This window comes from Salvelinus alpinus, chromosome 12, assembly GCF_045679555.1.
Source record: "Salvelinus alpinus chromosome 12, SLU_Salpinus.1, whole genome shotgun sequence".
NCBI classification, from domain to species: Eukaryota; Metazoa; Chordata; class Actinopteri; order Salmoniformes; family Salmonidae; genus Salvelinus; species Salvelinus alpinus.
The window spans coordinates 61,926,940-61,952,941 of NC_092097.1; the positions used below are offsets into that span (position 1 = coordinate 61,926,940).

The 26,002-nt window shown below is 44.4% G+C and overlaps 1 protein-coding gene across 3 annotated transcripts in view; it reads left to right on the forward strand.

Moving 5' to 3' along the window:
• Window positions 1–15,231, forward strand: part of poc1a (POC1 centriolar protein A) — a 117,837-nt gene extending 102,606 nt beyond the window's left edge. For all 3 annotated transcript variants that reach the window (XM_071337032.1, XM_071337034.1, XM_071337033.1), the window contains one exon: window positions 14,446–15,231. In XM_071337032.1, the coding sequence (XP_071193133.1) occupies window positions 14,446–14,571 (126 nt within the window). In that variant the 3' untranslated portion in view covers window positions 14,572–15,231. The remainder of the gene's footprint in view (window positions 1–14,445) is intronic.
• Window positions 15,232–26,002: the final 10,771 nt, after the last annotated feature.

A 26,002-nucleotide genomic window follows, 5' to 3' on the forward strand; every position in this document is an offset into this window, starting at 1 on the left:
TGTGGTGATGTTTTAGTTGTGTTCTTGCTGGTCTCTAGTAGTTGGGCTCTAGCTTGCTGACCATGGTTGACTAGGCTGGCCAGGTTAATACATATAGCTAACAACATTTAATAACTGGCTAGTTATCTATTTCCAAAACTTTGGTTTACTTTAATGTAGCTGTAAGCTAGGTGTTGATAGCAACTGGTTGATTCATGTAGTGCTAACATAACATTGTTAGTGCTAATGTTAGCAGGCTAGTCGGGGCTAACTTTAGCAGGCTAGTCGGGGCTAACGTTTGCAGGCTAGTCGGGGCTAACGTTTGCAGGCTAGTCGGGGCTAACGTTAGAAGGCTAGTTGCAAGGTGATTTGGACCAGTAAATTCATAAAGTATTTGCTTGTAAGTTAACTGAAAATTTGATACCAGTAGTCATGATTGCAAACGGTTTGGTTTAATTTGAAGTTATACATTATTAAGTTATTGCTGTTGCAGTTTACATTATAGGGATTAGGCTGGCATGCCGGGTCCTCCGTACTACTAGAAAAGTGAGGTGTAACTTTGCATAGGATTTTTTATGTGTTTACTAATTGAAATTAAGGTTGGGCTGCGTGCAGATTTTCACATCGCCATTTTTGTGCAAAACATTATTTTACCGTTTTAGAATGTGTAATGTGTGTTTACTTGACTGTAAAAGTTTTTAACAAATCACTGGAGGACAGGCATTAAAGGCAAGACTGACTAATCTACAAATCACCTTGTAGGTTAATCATTCAGTCATAATTTAACCATGATGCATCACGGTTTTGATGCTCTCGAACACGGCCACAGGCAGGGAGGGAGGAGTCAACAATCAATCAAATGTGTATATATATATATATATATATATATATATATATATATATACAAAGGCCTTTTTTACTTCAGTAGTTGTCAAGTGTTTTACAGTAACCTAGAGCCCAAAGAACTAGCAGAAGTACAGGAGTCGTTGCATGGAGACTGAATCCTGTCAGTTTAACATAATCTACAAGTCATTTCCATTCTGCTGCTTTGTACACACACACACACACACACACACACCGATCTCAGGGTCAACATGATCTTTAGCAGCTCTATTTATGCCAACCCACCAGGTTGAACATAGCCGTCCAATCTCATTCAGATAACCAACTGCAGTTTGGAGATATGTGGATATCAGCAGTTATTGATATAACAAACATCTGGGTGGAAATTAGATTCATAGCATTCAGATCTCCACTGTGGAGCATAGCATTCAGATCTCCACTGTGGAGCATAGCATTCAGATCTCCACTGTGGAGCATAGCATTCAGATCTCCACTGTAGAGCATAGCATTCAGATCTCCACTGTGGAGCATAACATGCAGATCTCCACTGTGGAGCATAGCATTCAGATCTCCACTGTAGAGCATAGCATTCAGATTTCCACTGTGGAGCATAACATGCAGATCTCCACTGTAGAGCATAGCATTCAGATCTCCACTGTGGAGCATAACATGCAGATCTCCACTGTGGAGCATAGCATTCAGATCTCCACTGTAGAGCATAGCATTCAGATCTCCACTGTGGAGCATAACATGCAGATCTCCACTGTGGAGCATAGCATTCAGATCTCCACTGTGGAGCATAGCATTCAGATCTCCACTGTGGAGCATAACATTCAGATCTCCAATGTGGAGCATACCATTCAGATCTCCACTGTGGAGCATAACATGCAGATCTCCACTGTGGAGCATAGCATTCAGATCTCCACTGTGGAGCATAGCATTCAGATCTCCACTGTGGAGCATAGCATTCAGATCTCCACTGTGGAGCATAGCATTCAGATCTCCACTGTGGAGCATAACATGCAGATCTCCACTGTGGAGCATAGCATTCAGATCTCCACTGTGGAGCATAACATTCAGATCTCCACTGTGGAGCATAGCATTCAGATCTCCACTGTGGAGCATAGCATTCAGATCTCCACTGTGGAGCATAGCATTCAGATCTCCACTGTAGAGCATAGCATTCAGATTTCCACTGTGGAGCATAACATGCAGATCTCCACTGTAGAGCATAGCATTCAGATCTCCACTGTGGAGCATAACATGCAGATCTCCACTGTGGAGCATAGCATTCAGATCTCCACTGTGGAGCATAACATTCAGACCTCCACTGTGGAGCATAGCATTCAGATCTCCACTGTGGAGCATAACATTCAGATCTCCACTGTGGAGCATAGCATTCAGATCTCCACTCTGGAGCATAACATTCAGATCTCCACTGTGGAGCATAACATTCAGATCTCCACTGTGGAGCATAACATTCAGACCTCCACTGTGGAGCTTAGCATTCAGAACTTTCAAATATGTACTTAGAATTTGCAACATAAGATATGATCAAGTGGAAGGGTGACTAGAATGACTTGGCAGCTCGTAGGACCAAAATCAGTTGTCCCACTACACCCTGTAAAATGAGATCTATATAGAAAAGTAGTGGATTAGGCTATTTCGAGCACACTGCCATGCAATCTCCATAGACAACCATTGGAAGTAGAATGGCCCATACTGAAGAGCTCAGTAACTTTGAACGTGGCACCATCATAGGATGCCACCTTTCCAACAAGTCAGTGCGTCAAATTTGCCCCGGTCAACTTGGAAACTTCTAGGAGCAACAACGGCTCAGCCATGAAGTGGTAGACCATACAAGCTCACAGAACGGGATCGCGGGGTGCTGAAGCACGTAGTGCGTAAAAATCGTCTGTCCTCGGTTGCAACACTCACTATTGAGGTCCGAACTGCCTCTGGAAGCAACATCAGCACAAGAACTGTTCGTCGGGAGCTTCATGAAATGGGTTTCCATGGCCGAGCAGCCGCACACAAGCATAAGATCACCATGCGCAATGCCAAGCGTCAGCTGGAGTGGTGTAAAGCTCACTGCCATTAGACTCTGGAGCAGTGGAAACACGTTCCCTGGCAGTCCAACGGACAAGTCTGGTTTGTCGGATGGCAGGAGAACACTACCTGCCCCAATGCATAGTGCCAACTGGTTTGTCGAGATCGGTGTGGAAGAACTTGACTGGCCTGCACAGACCGCTGACCTCAACCCCATCGAACAACTTTGGGATAAATTGGAACGCCGACTGCGAGTTGGGTCTAATCACCCAACATCAGTGTACGACCTCACTAATGCTCTTGTGGCTGAATGGAAGCAAGTCCCCCGCAGCAATGTTCCAACATCTAGTGGAAAGCCTTCCCAGAAGAGTGGAGGCTGTTATAACAGCAAAGGGGGGACCAATTCCATATTAATGACCATGTTTTTGACATGAAATGTTCGACGAGCAGGTGTCCCACATGTTATGTATATGCATTTATATAATATAGACAGTATCTGGCGTCAAATTATGCCCAGCTCCATGTCTTTATTAAGACTCATACCTAGCATACATATACCTCCTGCTGTGGGCAACAGCACATAGAGTATAATGTGTTGGGGAGAGGAAAACCAAACCACCATTCTATTTTGGGACCTTTAAAAGATAGTATATCCACTAAATGTGTAAAGTATAGGCCCTCTCGCCTGTATAAAATTACCACATCTTTCTCTTATGACTCAGTAGCTACTTCGTAGAAATACGTATTGCGTCTCTACTGGCACCCTATGCCCTATATCGTGCACTACTTTTGACCAACGCCCTATTCCCTATATAGTGCACTACTTTTGACCAAAGCCCATGGGCCTCTTTGTTAGAGAAAAGGCTGCAATTTGGTACGTAGCCCCAGTTGGGCTGAGAGGAGAGTTCTCCAGCGCTGAGATGGGTTAGATAAGAGCGGGGGATATTGATTGGAAAAGCACACTCAGAGGACAGAAATACAATATCCTCCTCTCTCCTCTCCCTCTAGCATGAAATATTAGCAGATGTTATGGAGACCCATCTCTCTCAGTGCCCCGGGGGAGGATCAGGAAATTAAAAACGGTTTACTGCTCACTCCGTCTCTGTCCCTGTTCCTAACTCTGTCCCTGCCCCTGTTTCGTAACAACAACAACAAAATAATAATGTGCTTTGTGGTTGCCTAAATGGGCAAGTGGAAATTTAGTCTTGGAAGACAACGTTAATTTGCTTTCACTCCAGTGTTCCATTTGCAGGGCACAACAAATAATAATTGAACTGATGGGATACACAAGCTACACTCCCTTGCCAAATGCTAACTTTTTTTTTAAATCACAAATTTCAAAATGGACTGGTCGATTGAAGTAGGGGAAAAATGTGTTCCAACAGCAAGCTGCAGTTTTAGAATAATTTCTTCCAGTCTATTTTTCGCTTAGGCTACTTTCTGACCTGCTAGTGCCATTTAGAATTGGTTAGCCTGGTGCTAGGCTATAACCCCCCCCCCCCCCTTAACATAGACAGGTTCCACACTGAACATATGCAAAAGCATTAGTTTGATAAAGACTGAGCGTATTTTCTTCAGAATCATCAAGCCTAGGACTGCTCACCATACAGATGCTGTGGCCGTAATTTATCACCATTCAGTGTTCAATGTGGAATTGTCCATTTAGATCATTCCAAAGAACAGGCAGAATAAATTAAATCTAATGTCTGTACAATACCAGTCAAATGTTTGGACACACCTACTCATTCCAGGGTTTTTCTTTATTTTGATCTATTTTCTACATTGTAGAATAATAGTGAAGACATCACAACTATGAAATAACACATATGGAATCATGTAGTAACCAGAAAATATTAAACAAATCTAAATATATTTTATATTTGAGATTCTTCAAAGTAGCCACCCTTTGCCTTGATGACAGCTTTGCACACTCTTGGCATTCTCTCAACCAGCTTCATGAGGTAGTCACCTGGAATGCATTTCAATTAACAGGTGTGCCTTGTTAAAAGTTAATGTAAAATGTATTTGAGCCAATCAGTTGTGTTGTGTCAAAGTAGGGGTGGTATACAGAAGATAGCCCTATTTGGTAGAAGACCAAGTCCGAATTATGGCAAGAACAGCTCAAATAAGCAAAGGGAAATGTCAGTCCATCACTACTTTAAAACATGAAGGTCAGTCAATCCGGAACATTTCAAGAACTTTGAACATTATATTTTAAATTTGAAGAATCTCAAATATATTTTTATTTAACACTTTTTTGGTTACTACATGATTCCATGTGTGTTATTTCATAGTTTTGATGTCTTCACTGTTATTCTACAATGTAGAAAATAGTACAAATAAAGAAAGTAGGTGTGTCCAAACGTTTGACTGGTACTGTATATGGGGCAATTTACAGTGCCTTGCAAAAGTATTCACCCCCCTTGGCATTTTTCCTATTTTGTTTTCTTACAACCTGGAATTAAAATTGATTTTTGGGAGGTTTGTATCATTTGATTTACACAACATGCCTACCACTTTGAAGATGAAAAATATTTTATATTGTGAAACAAACAAGAAATAACTTGAGTGTGCATTCACCCCTCAAAAGTCAATACTTTGTAGAGCCACCTTTTGCAGCAATTACAGCTCCAAGGCTCTTGGGGTATGTCTCTATAAGCTTGGCACATCTAGCCACTGGGATTTTTGCCCATTCTTCAAGGCAAAACTGCTCCAGCTCCTTCAAGTTGGATGGGTTCCGCTGGTGTACAGCAATCTTTAAGTCATACCACAGATTCTCAATTGGATTGAGGTCTGGGCTTTGACTAGGCCATTCCAAGACATTTAAATGTTTCCTCTTAAACCACTAGAGTGTTGGTTTAGCAGTATGCTTAGGGTCATTGTCCTGCTGGAAGGTGAACCTCCGTCCCGGTCTCAAATCTCTGGAAGACTGAAACAGGTTTGCCTGAAGAATATCCCTGTATGTAGCGCCATCCATCATTCCTTCAATTCTGACCAGTTTCCCCAGTCCCTGCCGATGGAAAAACATCCCCACAGCATTATGCTGCCACCACCAAAGGTAATTGGTTGCACCAGATCTTATTTAGGAGTTTCATAGCAAAGGGATACGCAAAGGCATACATATGCACACACCATTTAATTTTTCAGTTTATTTTTATTTTATTTTTTTATTTCACTTCACCAATTTTGACTATTTTGTGTATGTCCATTGCATGAAATCAAAATCAAAATCAATTTAAATTACAGATTGTAATGAAACAAAATAGGAAAAACACCAAGGGGGGGATGAATACTTTTGCAAGGCACTGTAGCTTCCAACTGTAGCAATTGTGATTTGTTATCTGTAATGGTTCTAATACATGGGTTATTGTTGTAATCTTTTGGCATAAAGATAAATGCACAGTGCAGACCTTGTGTTCTCGATTCGAGTACTCAACAACAAAAAATTATGCGAGTACTGTGTGGCTCAGTTGGTAGAGCATGGCGCTTGCAACGCCAGGGTTGTGGGTTCATTCCCCACGGGGGGACCAGGATGAATATGTATGAACTTTCCAATTTGTAAGTCGCTCTGGATAAGAGCGTCTGCTAAATGACTTAAATGTAATGTAATGTACTGGAACAGTCCAAAATGTCAAATTCCCCATACCTAGTCTGTCCCTGCTTTTTAGTGTGTGTGCGTGCGTGCGTGCGCCATTCATGATGGCTGGGTTTGGACCGATACGTAGTGGAAAACAGACGGGTTGAACAGAACTGACTGTTGCTGTGGTTCTAAACATCCAACGAAGGGAAGATGCTCTTCATTCTATAAAACACTGAGGGAAAAACAAATGCTCTTATTACTTCGAGGCCAGGGCTGGCTCTAGCCTTTTGGGGGCCCTAAGCAAGATTTGGTTGCGGGGGCCCCACCAACAACTGGGCAAAAAATTTTACTGGCTCCCATCTTGACAGCGGAGAGAAAAAATGCATGTTTTAAATTCATTTCATGCAATTCTACACATTGTTCTATGGGGAGTAGATAAAATATAGCAATTTTTTTAATTACGTATTTTTTTTCCCTTTTTATTTTTTTCAGTTTTAAAAGGAATTTCTTGCATTTCTACACGTTGCCGTGACTTAAGCCATGTTAATATGATATCTGAATAACTAACAGAATCAATGGGGACCCCGGGAGGTCAGGGCCCCTTGGCACTGCGTGCCCGGTCAGTATTCGGCCATGGTTACTACAAGAGAAAAAAGAATCAACAGAATCAAATGGGGACCCCGGGAGGTCAGGGCCCCTGGGCACCGCGTGCCCGGTCAGTATTCGGCCATGGTTACTGCAAGAGAAAAAAGAATCAACAGAATCAAATGGGGACCCCGGGAGGTCAGGGCCCCTGGGCACCGCGTGCCCGGTCAGTATTCGGCCATGGTTACTGCAAGAGAAAAAATAATCAACAGAATCAAATGGGGACCCCGGGAGGTCAGGGCCCCTGGGCACCGCGTGCCCGGTCAGTATTCGACCATGGTTACTACAAGAGAAAAAAGAATCAACAGAATCAAATGGGGACCCCGGGAGGTCAGGGCCCCTGGGCACCGCGTGCCCGGTCAGTATTCGACCATGGTTACTACAAGAGAAAAAAGAATCAACAGAATCAAATGGGGACCCCGGGAGGTCAGGGCCCCTGGGCACGTGTGCCCGGTCAGTATTCGACCATGGTTACTACAAGAGAAAAAACAACTTTGTACAACCAAATGTTTTATTTACTATCTATTCTAACGCTCAACAGTAAGTTGACACCCCGACAGAGTAAAACAATGTAATATCCTTGTGTGTAGCAATGTCACATAGATCATTTAATTTTACACGCATCATTTTTATTCAAATAGGCTATATACATTTTTTTTCTTCTCCAAAAAAACGAATACTATCGCAAGTAATCAAAATACTAACATCCGTTCGAATATTCAAATAACGGTGCCCATCCCTAACACACACACTGAGCTACAAACAGGTTCATTCTGTCACTCGCTCTCGGTGATATTCACAGCATACACTGAGTGTACAAAACATTAGGAACACCTGTTCTTTCCATGACAAACTGACCAGGTGAAAGATAGGATCCCTTATTGATGTCACTTGTTAAATCCACGTCAATCAGTGTAGATGAAGGGGAGGAGACGGGTTGAAGAAGGATTTTTAAGCCTTGAGACAATTGAGTCATGGATTGTGTATGTGTGCCATTCAGAGGGTGAATGGGCAAGACTAAATATTGAAGTGCCTTTGAACGGTTATGGTAGTAGAACGCTGCTGGGTTTTTCACGCTCAACAGTGTCCCGTGTATATCAAGAATGGTCCACCACCCAAAGGACATCAAGCCAACTTGACACAACTGTGGGAAGCATTGGAGTCACCATGGGCCAGCATCCCTGTGGAACGCTTTCAACACTTTGTAGAGTCCATGACCTGATGAATTGAGGCTGCATCTCAATATTAGGAAGGTGTCCTTAATGTTTTGTAGACTCAGTGTATAACCCATCACGTGGAAATGAACAGTTTTTAGTTTGACTATGAGGAATGCAGTAAACACACACACCATGAAGTGAATGTCCTCAGCGTGTGGCTCTGTATGCAGTAAAATAAAATAAAATTCAAGTTTATTGGTTGCGTACACAGTCTAGCAGATGTTGAGGCTGTAATCACTGACCTTTGGCAGTGATTACAGCCTCAAGTCTTCTTGGTTATGACTCTACAAGCTTGGCACACCTGTATTTGGGGAGTTTCTCCCATTTATTCTCTGCAGATCCTCTCAAGCTCTGCCAGGTTGGATGGGGAGTGTTGCTGCACAGCTATTTTCAAGTCTCTTCAGAGATGTTCGATCGGGTACAAGTCCGGGCTCTGGTTGGGCCACTCAAGGGCATTCAGAGACTTGTCCCGAAGCCACTCCTGCGTTGTCTTAGGGTCGTTGTGCTGTTGGAAGGTGAACCTTCGCCCCAGTCTGAGGTCCTGAGCGCTCTCGAGCAGATTTTCATCAAGGAACTCTCTGTACTTTGCTCCGTTCATCTTTCCCTCGATTCTGACTAGTTTCCCAGTCCATGCCGCTGAAAAACATCCCCACAGCATGATGCTGCCACCACCATGCTTCACCCTAGGGATGGTACCAGGTTTCCTCCAGACGTGACGCTTGGCATTCAGGCCAAAGAGTTGAGTCTTGGTTTCATCAAACCAGAGAATCTTGTTTCTCATGGTCTGAAAGTCTTTAAGTGCATTTTGGCAAACTCCAAGCTGTCTGACATGTGCATTTTACTGAGGAGTGGCTTCTGTCTGGCCACTCTACCATAAAGGCCTGATTGGTGGAGTGCTGCAGAGATGGTTGTCCTTCTGGAAGGTTCTCCCATCCCTACCAGAGGAACTCTGGAGCTCTGTCAGAGTGACCATTGCGTTCTTGGTCACCTCCCTGACCAAGGCCCTTCTCCCCCGATTGCTCAGATTGGCCGGGCGGCCAGCTCTAGGAAGAGTCTTAGTGGTTCCAAACTTCTTCCATTTAAGAATGATGGAGGCCACTGTGTTCTTGGGGACCTTCAATGCTGCAGAAATGTTTTGGTACCTTTCCCCAGATCTGTTCCTCGACACAATCCTGTCTCGGAGCTCTACGGACAATTCTCTTGACCTCATGGCTTGATTTTTACTCTGACATGCACTGTCAACTGTCTACCTTATATAGACAGGTGTGTGCCTTTCCAAATAGTCATGTCCAATCAATTGAATTGACCACAGGTGGGCTCCAATCAAGTTGCAGAAACATCTCAAGGATGATCAATAGAAACAGGATGCACCTGAGCTCAATTTGGAGTCTCATAGCAAAGGGTCTGAGTACTTATGTAAATGAGGTATTTCTATTTATTATTTAAAGTACAGTAGTAGAAATATTATAATGAGCTATGTCGGAAATACAGTATTTAAATTCTCCGTGTGAAACGGGAAGTGTCCAGTGGTTCACTGTCTCTAAACATCAATTCATGCAAATATGTAGAAAAAATATTTCAGCAGATTGTGCATTTTTCTGTGGCTTAATTCGTGTGAAAATACAGAAGAAAACTGTGACTTCATTCATAGGAAAGTACCTTTTTTGTTCCGAAGTTTGACCCCAATCTTTTGAAAGTTATTAGAGCAATGCATGATGGGCATGTCCTGTCCTGTCCTGACCTCCTCTTAGCGAGTAACCATGTCCTATCCTGACCTAACCTTAACCTCTTCTCAGCGCATGGCCATGTCCTATCCTGACCTAACCTTAACCTCTTCTCAGCTAGTGACCATGTCCTATCCTGACCTAACCTTAACCTTCACCTCTTCTTAGCGAGTGGCCATGTCCTGTCCTGACCTAACCTGAACCTCAGATGACATATACCCTATCTTTATTTGACCCAGTTTCTGGGTCAAACTAGGTCCTGCAGCAACAGGGAATGTGAATTGTTATGTAGATTATAATTAATATAACTTTTTTTATAGGGGTTGATAAATGTTTTGTTGGACAAATCAAGTCTAACATTTTAAAATGTAAATTACAACCTTTAAAAGCTTTTTAAAACCTTCAATACACTACAAGTTAGCATTTCCTGCTTTGCAGGAAAATTCCTGGAACAACAGAATGATCAAATGAAGACGCAGCATCTGTAGCTGCTCCTCCAGACCCAAACATCCAGTTTCTCCTGATTCATCAGGACGTCCAGTTCTTCTGACTGACATAATCCTCTATTCATTGAGAAATCATTGACGTTGACAAGCCATTACCCTAATTTCTCATAATTTCCTCTTCTGAATTTCCTGTTAAGACCCCTGTCCTCGTTTTACCCGCTAAACAATTCCTCCTCGTGTTGGCTTCTTTCTCTCAGCCGGAAACTCTACCCCAGCAGTGTGTTGCCATCAGCATGCTCACATCTTAAACTACACCTCTTTCCATCAGATTGACAGACTAACGTCTCTATTTTTACATGTTTAGCACCTTTCTCTTTGTGCTTTATTTTAGAAAGGACAGAGTGTACTGCTCAGACAGATAGTGTGCCCAAAATGACACCCTATTCCCTATGGGGTCCTGGTCAAAAGTAGTGCACTACATAGGGAATAGGGTGCCATAGGGCCCTGGTTAAAAGTAGTGCACTACGTAGGGAATAGGGTGCCATAGGGCCCTGGTTAAAAGTAGTGCACTACGTAGGGAATAGGGTGTCATTTTGGGACACAGTACACAGACTCTCTGAGCGGCTCTTTTTTGCGTTGGTTCTTTTATCAACGCCTGCTAATTCAGTTTCCTTTGAAGGGTTTTGATTGTTACACTCACTGGACAGAAATACAGACACAACTTCCTGTTGTTGTTTGGAACAAGCTAATACCTCTCTTCTTCTTCTCCTCTCTCCTTAAATCTCCTCTCCTTTTTATTTTCTTCTCCTCCTCTCTCCTTAAATCTCCTCTCCTTTTTATTTTCTTCTCCTCCTCTCTCCTTAAATCTCCTCTCCTTTTTATTTTCTTCTTCTCCTCTCTCCTTAAATCTCCTCTCCTTTTTATTTTCTTCTTCTCCTCTCTCCTTAAATCTCCTCTCCTTTTTATTTTCTTCTTCTCCTCTCTGTAAGCTCTCTCCCTCTTTTTTATCCTCATGTCTTTCTCTCTTTGTCCCTGCCTCAGCCTCTACATTATACTCCTGTCTTTCTCTCTTTGTCCCTGCCTCAGCCTCTCCATTATCCTCCTGTCTTTCTCTCTTTGTCCCTACCTCAGCCTCTCCATTATCCTCCTGTCTTTCTCTCTTTGTCCCTGCCTCACCCTCTCCATTATCCTCCTGTCTTTCTCTCTTTGTCCCTACCTCAGCCTCTCCATTATCCTCTTGTCTTTCTCTCTTTGTCCCTGCCTCACCCTCTCCATTATCCTCCTGTCTTTCTCACTTTGTCCCTACCTCAGCCTCTCCACTATCCTCCTGTCTTTCTCTCTTTGTCCCTGCCTCAGCCTCTCCGTTATCCTCCTGTCTTTCTCTCTTTGTCCCTGCCTCAGCCTCTCCGTTATCCTCCTGTCTTTCTCTCTTTGTCCCTGCCTCAGCCTCTCCATTATCCTCCTGTCTTTCTCTCTTTGTCCCTGCCTCAGCCTCTCCATTATCCTCCTGTCTTTCTCTCTTTGTCCCTGCCTCAGCCTCTCCATTATCCTCCTGTCTTTCTCACTTTGTCCCTGCCTCAGCCTCTCCATTATCCTCCTGTCTTTCTCTCTTTGTCCCTGCCTCAGCCTCTCCATTATCCTCCTGTCTTTCTCTCTTTGTCCCTGCCTCAGCCTCTCCATTATCCTCCTGTCTTTCTCTCTTTGTCCCTGCCTCAGCCTCTCCATTATCCTCCTGTCTTTCTCTCTTTGTCCCTGCCTCAGCCTCTCCATTATCCTCCTGTCTTTCTCTCTTTGTCCCTGCCTCAGCCTCTCCATTTCGGTCTCTCGAGTGGCGCGGCAATCTAACGCACTGCATCTCAGTGCTAGAGGTGTCACTACAGACACCCTGGTTCGATCCCAGGCTGTATCACAACCGGCCGTGATTGGGATAGGGCGGCGCACAATTGGCTCAGCGTCGTCCGGGTTTGGCCGGTGTAGGCCGTCATTGTAAATAAGAATTAGTTCTTAACTGACTTGCCTAGTTAAATAAAGGTTCAATTAAAAATACAAAATCAAATCAAATGTATTTGTCACATACACATGGTTAGCAGATGTTAATGCGAGTGTAGCGAAATGCTTGTGCTTCTAGTTCCGACATGAGTGTGTTGGGGATGAATGGCTTGTTGTAGCAGACCCCTGGTCAGAAGTAGTGCACTAAATAGACTCCGGTTGAATCAACCAGCTATTGACATCAACTACAGAAGTCCTCTTCTCAGGGTTTTATATAGGCCTACACATGTTGCATCAGAGTTATAGTCTATGTCATCTAGATAACTCACCTGAAGTATGGAGTTATGCCTCTCCAGTCCATTGAAATGCCAAACCAATACTGAGCCAAGCAGAGTATTTCAATATTCAAAACTTGTCCAGAAAGTACAGTAGGCTATATGAATGAGCAGGTTAGGAAAGATGTATATCAGGGTGTCAAATTCAGTTCCTGGACGGCCGGGAGTTTGCTAGTTGTTGTTATTTCCTTTCAATTTGTGTCCAATTAAGACCTAGACAACCAGGTGAGGGGAGATCCTAACTAATCAATTAAGAACTAGACGACCAGGTGAGGGGAGATCCTAACTAATCAATTAAGAACTAGACGACCAGGTGAGGAGAGTTCCTAACTAATCAATTAAGACCTCGACAACCAGGTGAGGGGAGTTCCTAACTAATCAATTAAGACCTCGACAACCAGGTGAGGGGAGTTCCTAACTAATCAATTAAGACGTCGACAACCAGGTGAGGGGAGTTCCTAACTAATCAATTAAGACCTTGACAACCAGGTGAAGGGAGTTCCTAACTAATCAATTAAGACCTAGACAACCAGGTGAGGGGAGTTCCTAACTAATCAATTAAGACCTAGACAACCAGGTGAGGGGAGTTCCTAACTAATCAATTAAGACCTCGACAACCAGGTGAGGGGAGTTCCTAACTAATCAATTAAGACCTCGACAACCAGGTGAGGGGAGTTCCTAACTAATCAATTAAGACCTCGACAACCAGGTGAGGGGAGTTCCTAACTAATCAATTAAGACCTCGACAACCAGGTGAGGGGAGTTCCTAACTAATCAATTAAGACCTCAACAACCAGGTGAGGGGAGTTCCTAACTAATCAATTAAGACCTAGACAACCAGGTGAGGGGAGTTCCTAACTAATCAATTACTTTTAATTGATCAATCAAGTACAAGGGAGGAGCGAACTACCATCCAGGAATGAAGTTTGACACCCCTGCTGTACATGTATAAATGGTGGAGTTGTTCTTTGGTTTTCAACCACATAGGAGACGTATATGGGTCTAGTATCTTTCATTTTCAACAGATAGATGGTATCATTCTAACGCCAGGCCTGTTACCATCAACTATCAGTACAGTACATAGTCTTGTAGCTAGTATCTGACGTGAGACAACGGTTAATCTCAGCTTCATTGAAACACAACCAAACCACTAGCCTGCCACGTCCAGTATGAATGGTGCAGGGAGCATCCAGGGGGTCAGAATGTCTGTAGAGAACTGGGCAATGGCCAACCCCTGACTGTGACCGCTCAGCCTGGCACAGCTGGGGAATGCCATGAGGGAAGGGAAGGGCAAGGGAAGGGGGGGACGTTAACTTGGCACAATAAATACAGGGATCTTTTAATCTGGGCTGTGGACCCGCTAAGACAGGGCCTTGTGTCTGTATGCTTCCGTCTGCAGCCATAGAGAACGGATAGATCCAGATTCCTCTCTCTGTCATAATCAGCAGATTGTCAGCGAGGAGGATAGACCGACATCTGTCTGAGAGCTGAATTAGGAGACACATTTACACATTTATCTGACGCTGTGTTGTTATAACTCTCCTCCTCCTACCTCCCTCCCCATCTCCTCTCCTTTTATCTCGTATTTTCTCCTCCCTCCCTCCCTCCCTCCCTCCCTCCCTCCCTCCCTCCCTGCAGACTGTGGCCATCCTAGAACAGAGGCTGACTCTGACAGAGGACAAGCTGAAGGAGTGTATTGACAACCAGCATCAGATCAACCTGCAACTCCACCGCAGGGAACCAGACCTCCAACCAAGGGACTAACACCCAACTAGATCTTCAGACCTCCAGACCACCAGATCTCCACACCACCAGATCTCCAGACCACCAGATCTCCAGACCACCAGATCTCCAGACCACCAGATCTCCAGACCACCAGATCTCCACACCACCAGATCTCCACACCACCAGATCTCCAGACCACCAGATCTCCAGACCACCAGATCTCCAGACCACCACAGCACGAGACCACCAGATCACCAGATCTCCACACCACCAGACCTCCAGACCTCCAGATCTCCAGACCTCCAGACCACCAGATCTCCAGATCTCCACACCACGAGACCTCCACACCACCAGATCTCCAGACCACCAGTCCTCCACCTCTCCAGACAAGACCTCCAGGCCAGGGACTGACACCAGAGACTAAACCCAGCCCTGACTCCCCTAGGCAGGGGAAAGCCCTGGTGGCACCCAGACCACTGACTCCTCCATAGAGGGGGAGGAAGAGGGTGCATTCGGAAAGTATTTAGAACCCTTGACTTTTCCCACATTTTGTTACGTTACAGCCTTATTCTAAAATGGATTAAATTGTTTTTTTCCCTCATCTATCTACACACAATACCCCATAATGACAAAGCGAAAACAGGTCTTTAGAAATTTTTGCAAATGTATTAAAAATAAAAAACTGAAATATCACATTTACATAAGTATTCAGACCGTTTACTCAGTGCTTTGTTAATGCACCTTTGGCAGTGATTACAGCCTCGTGTCTTCTTGGGTAGGACGCTACAAGCTTGGCACACCTGTATTTGGGGAGTTTCTCCCATTCTTCTCTGCAGATCCTCTCAAGCTCTGTCAGGTTGGATGGGGAGCGTCGCTGCACAGCTATTTTCAGGTCATTCCAGAGATATTCGATCGGGTTCAAGTCCGGGCTCTGGCTGGGCCACTCAAGGACATTCAGAGACTTGTCCCGAAGCCACTCCTGCGTTGTCTTGGCTGTGTGTGCTTATGGTCGTTGTCCTGTTGGAAGGTGAACCTTCGCCCCAGTCTGAGGTCCTGAGCGCTCTGGAGCAGGTTTTCATCAAAGATCTCTCTGTACTTCTCTCTTTTCAAACACAAAAGGCTGCTGTTAAAACATCTCTCCCTCCCTCCTGAAACCCTAGCGCTGGTTTCACTCATTGTTTTACATGAAGTTGTAAATAATCGAGCAACAGAATATGGCTGGCTGGTATTGTTTGAGGGAGGGCATCCATATGCCATGTCAGGGCTGGCCTGGTCTAGGCTGATGTGAATCCTGATTGCATGGAGATGGGTTGTGAGAGCTACTGATCTACAGTGTATGGGAGTTTGCTACTGATGTATAGGCTAGTGTGTATAGGGGTTTGGCATGGAACGCACTAAGGTTGAGACCGTGTAAGAACAGAATAGTACAGAGAGCGTCCGAGTGGAGTGTTTTGTGCTGAGTAAGAGGTTTACTAGTTGCTTTGGGAGAGCAAAATAAGAGTGAACACAACAATGGTATAGCAACATAGACCTAGCCTATCCTAGCAGCCATTACATCACATAGACCTAGCCTATCCTAGCAGCCATTACATCACATAGACCTAGCCTATCCTAGCAGCCATTACATCACATAGACCTAGCCTATCCTAGCAGTAAGTACATCACATAGACCTAGCCTATCCTAGCAGTAAGTACATCACATAGACCTAGCCTATCCTAGCAGCCATTACATCACATAGACCTAGCCTATCCTAGCAGTAAGTACATCACATAGACCTAGCCTATCCTAGCAGTAAGTACATCACATAGACCTAGCCTATCCTAGCAGCCATTACATCACATACACCTAGCCTATCCTAGCAGCCATTACATCACATAGACCTAGCCTATCCTAGCAGCCATTACATCACATAGACCTAGCCTATCCTAGCAGCCATTACATCACATAGACCTAGCCTATCCTTGCAGCCTTTACATCACATAGACCTAGCCTATCCTAGCAGCCATTACATCATATAGACCTAGCCTATCCTAGCAGCCATTACATCACATAAACCTAGCCTATCCTAGCAGTAAGTACATTACATAGACCTAGCCTATCCTAGCAGTAAGTACATTACATAGACCTAGCCTATCCTACCAGTAAGTACATCATATAGACCTAGCCTATCCTAGCAGTAAGTACATTACATAGACCTAGCCTATCCTAGCAGTAAGTACATCATATAGACCTAGCCTATCCTAGCAGTAAGTACATTACATAGACCTAGCCTATCCTAGCAGTAAGTACATCATATAGACCTAGCCTATCCTAGCAGTAAGTACATCACATAGACCTAGCCTATCCTAGCAGTAAGTACATCATATAGACCTAGCCTATCCTAGCAGTAAGTACATTACATAGACCTAGCCTATCCTAGCAGTAAGTACATCATATAAACCTAGCCTATCCTAGCAGTAAGTACATCACATAGACCTAGCCTATCCTAGCAGTAAGTACATCACATAAACCTAGCCTATCCTAGCAGTAAGTACATCATATAGACCTAGCCTATCCTAGCAGCCATTACATCACATAGACCTAGCCTATCCTAGCAGCCATTACATCACATAGACCTAGCCTATCCTAGCAGTAAGTACATCACATAGACCTATCCTATCCTAGCAGCAAGTACATCAATTGCATTCCAGCCTCAGACCGTGTCAAAATCTCTCTAAACAATGGGAATGTGTCCCAAATAGCATCCTATTCCCTATATAGTGCACTACTTTAGACCAGAGCACTATGGCACCCTATTCCCTATATAGTGCACTACTTTAGACCAGAGCCCTATGGGCCACCGTCAAAAGTAGTTTGAGCCGTAGCTAATGGTACACTATTATTGAGAGGATTTATGTAGCTAGAGCTGTAGGGAAGTTAGGTCAAGCACATTTCAAGAACATTCTGTTTGGTTTCTGGGGGTAACCGGAGGGCTGATGATTAGAGTCCAGGGGTTCTGATGGTAACTGGAGGGCTGATGATTAGAGTCCAGAGTTTCTGATGGTAACTGGGGGGCTGATGATTAGAGTCCAGGGTTTCTGATGGTAACTGGGGGGCTGATGATTAGAGTCCAGGGTTTCTGATGGTAACTGGAGGGCTGATGATTAGAGTCCCGGGTTTCTGATGGTAACTGGAGGGCTGATGATTAGAGTCCAGGGTTTCTGATGGTAACTGGAGGGCTGATGATTAGAGTCCCGGGTTTCTGATGGTAACTGGAGGGTTGATGATTAGAGTCCAGGGTTTCTGATGGTAACTGGAGGGCTGATGATTAGAGTCCAGGGTTTCTGATGGTAACTGGAGGGCTGATGATTAGAGTCCAGGGTTTCTGATGGTAACTGGGGGGCTGATGATTAGAGTCCAGGGTTTCTGATGGTAACTGGGGGGCTGATGATTAGAGTCCAGGGTTTCTGATGGTAACTGGAGGGCTGATGATTAGAGTCCAGGGTTTCTGATGGTAACTGGAGGGCTGATGATTAGAGTCCAGGGTTTCTGATGGTAACTGGAGGGCTGATGATTAGAGTCCAGGGTTTCTGATGGTAACTGGGGGGCTGATGATTAGAGTCCAGGGTTTCTGATGGTAACTGGAGGGCTGATGATTAGAGTCCAGGGTTTCTGATGGTAACTGGGGGGCTGATGATTAGAGTCCAGGGTTTCTGATGGTAACTGGGGGGTTGATGATTAGAGTCCAGGGTTTCTGATGGTAACTGGGGGGTTGATGATTAGAGTCCAGGGTTTCTGATGGTAACTGGGGGGTTGATGATTAGAGTCCAGGGTTTCTGATGGTAACTGGAGGGCTGATGATTAGAGTCCAGGGTTTCTGATGGTAACTGGAGGGCTGATGATTAGAGTCCAGGGTTTCTGATGGTAACCAGTAATTACCTACCGTCTGTAAGCTGTTAGTGTCTTAACGACCGTTCCACAGGTGCATGTTCATTAATTGTTTATGGTTTATTGAACAAGCATGGGAAACAGTGTTTAAACCCTTTACAATGAAGATCTGTGAAGTTAGAAAGACAGGGTCCTGAAAAAGGGACATTTCTTGTTTTGCTGAGTACATTAATAATAAATATAGCTTCATGCATTGCCGGGGTTCAAGCTGTGGGCCCACTGTGCCACCATCAGGACACATTGGAGACATCGCCCTAGGATGAGCTTGGAAAACCTGCCTGGTCTTTGTGGGGCAACTTATAACGTGATTGGTTTAGCACATTTTTACTGACCTACAGCAGACTGACCTACGGCACACAGAATTACAGCAGACTGAATTACAATAGACTTTACTACAAAATATGGAATTACAGCAAACTGAATTACAATAAACTGAACTACAGCAGACTGGCCTACAACACACAGAATTACAGCAGACGCAGACTGAATTACAATAGACTTTACTTTAAAGTAGTGCACTATATAGGGAATAGGGTGCCATAGGGCTCTGGTCTAAAGTAGTGCACTATATATAGGGAATAGGGTGCCATTTTGGATACCGTCTGAAAGCTTTATCACCTGATGGTAGCTACTCTACTCATGTGTTATACACACTGCCTCCTCACACACACACACACACACCCACACACACACACACACCCACACATAAATACACACACACAGACTTCATGTATTACTTAGTGTAGAATAAGTGTGTTTATCATGATTAGGAGTCATCCAGGTCTCTATGGTAACCCAATCCCTGTCCATAAACATAACAGAGTAAACATGAAGGTTCCGCTGGGTTATTGATGACGCTGCAGTTATGGTTATCTGTGTCCTGTTTAACCCTATCAAAGGTGCGTCATCCTGATTCACCAGGCTTTATGCACAGAGATCATCTCCTGTTCACTTCCAGAAGCACTTAGATCTCAATCTGATACTTCACAATGGGTGGGAATCCTTTTTTATATATATATATACAGTCTACGGTGTGGAATGTACGGCTAATCACCGTGAAGAATGAAAAGACTGTTCTCTTTTTAAAAGGCACCGGGAGCCATAGTGGAGCGAGAGACAGGCCTACAAACAGACAGGTCCTACAGACAGACAGGCAGACAGGCCTACAGACAGGTCTACAGACAGACAGGCAGGCAGGCCTACAGACAGACAGACAGACAGACAGGCCTACAGACAGACAGGCAGGCAGGCCTACAGACAGACAGACAGGCAGGCCTACAGACAGGCAGGCCTACAGACAGACAGGCAGGCAGGCCTACAGACAGACAGACAGACAGGCCTACAGACAGACAGGCAGGCGGGCCTACAGACACAGACAGGCCTACAGACAGACAGACAGACACAGGCAGACAGACAGACAGGCCTACAGACAGGCAGACTGACAGACAGGCAGACAGACAGACAGGCCTACAGACTGACAGGCAGACTGACAGGCAGACTGACTGACAGGCAGACCGACAGGCAGACCGACAGTCAGATAGACAGGCAGACAGACTGAGCGGGAGAGAGCGCGAACTCAAATGAATAGGTTTTCCATGCAAGAGCCGTACAGTACTTTATGAGTTGTGGACGCTGGTGTTCTATGGGCTGGCCAGTCTAAGTCCCAGCAGAGGAAATGTGTGGGAGTCCCAAATGCTATCCTATTACCTAGTGCACTATATAGGGAATATGGTGCCATAGGGCTCTGGTCTAAAGTAGTGCACTATATAGGGAATAGGGTGCCATTTGAAACACTCCAGAGGGGGAAGGATCAGGACTGGAGTGGGCTGCTCTGTAAAAAAAACGACCGTCAGACTACAGCACTTTATGTCATTGGCTGAATTAAGAAACAGCTCTTCATCCCAGCGGTGTTCATTTAGCACTCACTTCATCCCAGCGGTGTTCATTTAGCTGTCACTTCATCCCAGCGGTGTTCATTTAGCTGTCACTTCATCCCAGCGGTGTTCATTTAGCTCTCACTTCATCCCAGCGGTGTTCATTTAGCTCTCACTTCATCCCAGCGGTGTTCATTTAGCACTCACTTCATCCCAGCGGTGTTCATTTAGCTGTCACTTCATCCCAGCGGTGTTCATTTAGCTGTCACTTCATCCCAGCGGTGTTCATTTAGCTCTCACTTCATCCCAGCGGTGTTCATTTAGCTCTCACTTCATCCCAGCGGTGTTCATTTAGCACTCACTTCATCCCAGCGGTGTTCATTTAGCACTCACTTCATCCCAGCGGTGTTCATTTAGCTGTCACTTCATCCCAGCGGTGTTCATTTAGCTCTCACTTCATCCCAGCGGTGTTCATTTAGCACTCACTTCATCCCAGCGGTGTTCATTTAGCTCTCACTTCATCCCAGCGGTGTTCATTTAGCTCTCACTTCATCCCAGCGGTGTTCATTTAGCGCTCACTTCATCCCAGCAGCGGTGTTCATTTAGCTGTCACTTCATCCCAGCAGCGGTGTTCATTTAGCTGTCACTTCATCCCAGCAGCGGTGTTCATTTAGCTGTCACTTCATCCCAGCGGTGTTCATTTAGCTCTCACTTCATCCCAGCGGTGTTCATTTAGCTGTCACTTCATCCCAGCGGTGTTCATTTAGCTGTCACTTCATCCCAGCGGTGTTCATTTAGCTCTCACTTCATCCCAGCGGTGTTCATTTAGCTCTCACTTCATCCCAGCGGTGTTCATTTAGCTGTCACTTCATCCCAGCGGTGTTCATTTAGCTGTCACTTCATCCCAGCGGTGTTCATTTAGCTGTCACTTCATTCCAGCGGTGTTCATTTAGTTCTCACTTCATCCCAGCGGTGTTCATTTAGCTCTCACTTCATCCCAGCGGTGTTCATTTAGCTCTCACTTCATCCCAGCGGTGTTCATTTAGCTCTCACTTCATCCCAGCGGTGTTCATTTAGCTCTCACTTCATCCCAGCGGTGTTCATTTAGCTCTCACTTCATCCCAGCGGTGTTCATTTAGCACTCACTTCATCCCAGCGGTGTTCATTTAGCTCTCACTTCATCCCAGCGGTGGTGTTCATTTAGCTCTCACTTCATCCCAGCGGTGGTGTTCATTTAGCTCTCACTTCATCCCAGCGGTGTTCATTTAGCTCTCACTTCATCCCAGCGGTGTTCATTTAGCTCTCACTTCATCCCAGCGGTGTTCATTTAGCTGTCACTTCATCCCAGCGGTGTTCATTTAGCTGTCACTTCATCCCAGCGGTGTTCATTTAGCACTCACTTCATCCCAGCGGTGTTCATTTAGCACTCACTTCATCCCAGCGGTGTTCATTTAGCTCTCACTTCATCCCAGCGGTGTTCATTTAGCTCTCACTTCATCCCAGCGGTGTTCATTTAGCACTCACTTCATCCCAGCGGTGTTCATTTAGCACTCACTTCATCCCAGCGGTGTTCATTTAGCACTCACTTCATCCCAGCGGTGTTCATTTAGCTCTCACTTCATCCCAGCGGTGTTCATTTAGCTCTCACTTCATCCCAGCGGTGTTCATTTAGCTCTCACTTCATCCCAGCGGTGTTCATTTAGCACTCACTTCATCCCAGCGGTGTTCATTTAGCTGTCACTTCATCCCAGCGGTGTTCATTTAGCTGTCACTTCATCCCAGCGGTGTTCATTTAGCTGTCACTTCATCCCAGCGGTGTTCATTTAGCTCTCACTTCATCCCAGCGGTGTTCATTTAGCTCTCACTTCATCCCAGCGGTGTTCATTTAGCACTCACTTCATCCCAGCGGTGTTCATTTAGCTGTCACTTCATCCCAGCGGTGTTCATTTAGCTGTCACTTCATCCCAGCGGTGTTCATTTAGCTGTCACTTCATCCCAGCGGTGTTCATTTAGCTCTCACTTCATCCCAGCGGTGTTCATTTAGCTGTCACTTCCTCCCAGCGGTGTTCATTTAGCTGTCACTTCCTCCCAGCGGTGTTCATTTAGCACTCACTTCATCCCAGCGGTGTTCATTTAGCTGTCACTTCATCCCAGCGGTGTTCATTTAGCTCTCACTTCATCCCAGCGGTGTTCATTTAGCTCTCACTTCATCCCAGCGGTGTGTATTTAGCACTCACTTCATCCCAGCGGTGTTCATTTAGCTCTCACTCTCTCACCATCACAGATAACATAACCAGCCTGTCTAATGGACTGTAGGGGGATTGGCGTATCTGTGTCTCTTAAACTAGTGCAATAGTTCATATTCATGGAGTGTACCAGTCAAAAGTTTGGACACACCTACTCATTCAAGGGTTTTCTTTATTTTTACTATTTTCTACATTGGTGAAGACATCAAAACTTTGAAATAACACATATGGAATCATGTGGTAACCAAAAAAGTGTTAAATAAATCACTATATATTTTAGATTCTTCAAAGTAGCCACCCTTTGCCTTGATGACAGCTTTAAACACTCTTGTCATTCTCTCAACCAGCTTCACCTGGAATGCTTTTTCCAACAGTCTTGAAGAAGTTCTCACATATGCTGAGCACTTGTTGGCTGCTTTTCCTTCACTCTGCGGTTCAACTCATTCCAAACCATCTCAATTGGATTGAGGTCGGGGGATTGTGGAGGCCAGGTCATCTGATGCAGCACTCCATCACTCTCCTTCTTGGTCAAATAGCCCTTACACAACCTGGAGGTGTGTTGAGTCATTGTCCTGTTGAAAAACAAATGATAGTCCCACTAAGCACAAACCAGATGGGATGGCGTATCGCTGCAAAATGTTGTTGTAGCCTTGCTGGTTAAGTGTGCCTTGAATTCTAAATAAAACACAGACCGTATCACCAGCAAAGCACCCCCACACCATCACACCTCCTCTTCCATGCTTCATGGTGTCGAACCATACATGCGGAGATCATCCGTTCACCAGCTCTGCGTCTCACAAATACACAGCGGTTGAAACCAAAAATCTCCAATTTGGACTCATCAGACCAAAGGACAGATTTCCACTGGTCTAATCTCTATTGCTTGTGTTTCTTGGCCCAAGCAAGTCTCTTCTTATTATTGGTGTCCTTTAGTAATGGTTTCTTTGCAGCAATTCGACCACGAAGGCCTGATTCACGCAGTCTCCTCTGAACAGTTGATGTTGAGATGTGTCTGTTACTTGAACTCTGTGAAGCATTTATTTAGGCTGCAATCTGAGGCTGGTAACTCTATGAACTTATCATCTGCAGCAGAGGTACCTCTGGCTCTTCCTTTCCTGTGGCGGTCCTCATGAGAGCCAGTTTCATCATAGCGCTTGATGGTTTTTGCAACTGCAAAGTTCATGACATTTTCCGTATTGACTGACCTTCATGTCTTAAAGAAATGATGGACTGTTGTTCCTCTTCGCTTATTTGAGCTGTTCTTGCCATAATATGGACTTGGTCTTTTACCAAATAGGGCTACCATCTGTATACCACCCCTACCTTGTCACAACACAACTGATTGGCTCAAACGCATTAAGAAGGAAAGAAATTCCTCAAATGAACTTTTACGAAGGCACACCTGTTAAATGAAGTGCATTCCAGGTGACTACCTCATGAAGCTGGTTGAAAGAATGGATAGAGTGTGCAAAGCTGTCATCAAGGCAAAAGGGTGGCTACTTTGAAGAATCTTAAATATAAACTTTATTGTTTAACACTTTTTTTGGTTACTACATGATTCCATATGTGTTATTTCATAGTGTTGATGTCTTCACTATTATTCTACAATGTAGAAAATAGTAAAAATAAAGAATAACCCTTGAATGAGTAGGTGTATCCGAACTTTTGATTGGTAGTGTATATGTGAAAGATAGTTTTCAGTTGTAGTATACTTCATAAACACGGTTGTATCTGTGATGGAAAGTTTTACATTGGAATTAGTAGTTCATATATTCATGGTTGTACAGTATCTATGTCTGCTAAAGATAGTTTTTATTTGGAATAGTTTATACTGTACGCTCATGGTTGTATATCTGTGAAAGGTAGTATATCTGTGAAAGGTAGTATAGCTCATAAAGTCATGGTTGTATATCTGTGAAAGGTAGTATAGCTCATAAAGTCATGGTTGTATATCTGTGAAAGGTAGTATAGCTCATATACAGTATTCATGCACTCTACTGATCCAGGTCTAGGGTTGCGAAACTCCAGGAACGTTCAATAAACCATGGTTTTCCAGAAAATCTGCTTGGAGGAGTCATGATTTGCTTTTTTTTTTCTCCCCCTCTTGATTCCGGAAATCCTCAAACGGGATTTGGGGATTAGTGAAGGTATTGAAAGTAGAACGAATTTTGCAACCCTAGCCAGGACAAATGCAGACAGTGGAACTAATGGCGCCTGGGAAACCTCTGAATCCCTGTAGTGTATAACTACAACTAGCACTTGGATCTTCTCTTTGTGCCAGACTGGGTTCAAGTGACTTCTGTCTGTCTTATTCATCTGTATATGTTATGTATGTATGTATGTATGTATGCATGTATGTACAGTTGAAGTCGGAGGTTTGCGTACACTTAGGTCGGAGTCATTAAAACTTGTTTTTCAACCACTCCACAAATTTCTTGTTAAACAAACTATAGTTTTGGCAAGTCGGTTAGGACATCTGCTTTTTGCATGCCACAAGTAATTTTTCCAACTATTATTTACAGCCAGATTATTTCACTTATGATTCACTGTATCACAATTCCAGTGGGTCAGAAGTTACATACACTAAGTCGACAGTGCCTTTAAACAGCTTTGAAAATAATGTCATGGCTTTAGAAGATTCTGATAGGCTAATTGACATCATTTGAGTCAATTGACATCATTTGAGTCAATTGGAGGTGTACCGGTGGATGTATTTGAAGGCCTACCTTCAAAGACAGTGCCTCTTTGCTTGACATCATGGGAAAATCAAAAGCCAAGACCTCAGGAAAAAAATTGTGGACCTCCACAAGTCTGGTGGACCTCCACAAGTCTGGCCACTCCAATACCTTGACTTTGTTGTCCTTAAGCCATTTTGCCACAACTCTGGAAGTGTGCTTGGGGTAATTGTCCATTTGGAAGACCCATTTGCGACCAAGCTTTAACTTCCTGACTGATGACTTGAGATGTTGCTTCAATATATATTTTCGGCTTGCCAGCCTCCCCCTTTCTCCTCCAAACATAAGGATGGTCATTATGGACAAACAGTTCTATTTTTGTTTCATCAGACCAGAGGACATTTCTCCAAAAAGTACGATCTTTGTCCCCATGTGCAGTTGCAAACCGTAGTCTGGCTTTTTTAATGGCGGTTTTGGAGCAGTGGCTTCTTCCTTGTTGAGCGGCCTTTCAGGTTATGTCGATATAGGACTCGTTTTGCTGTGGATATAGATACTTTTGTACCTGTTTCCTCCAGCATCTTCACAAGGTTCTTTGCTGTTGTTCTGGGATTGATTTGCACTTTTCGCAAGTACGTTCATCTCTAGGAGACAGAACGCGTCTCCTTCCTGAGCGGTATGACGGCTGCGTGGTCCCATGATGTTTAGACTTGCATACTATTGTTTGTACAGATGAACTTGGTACCTTCA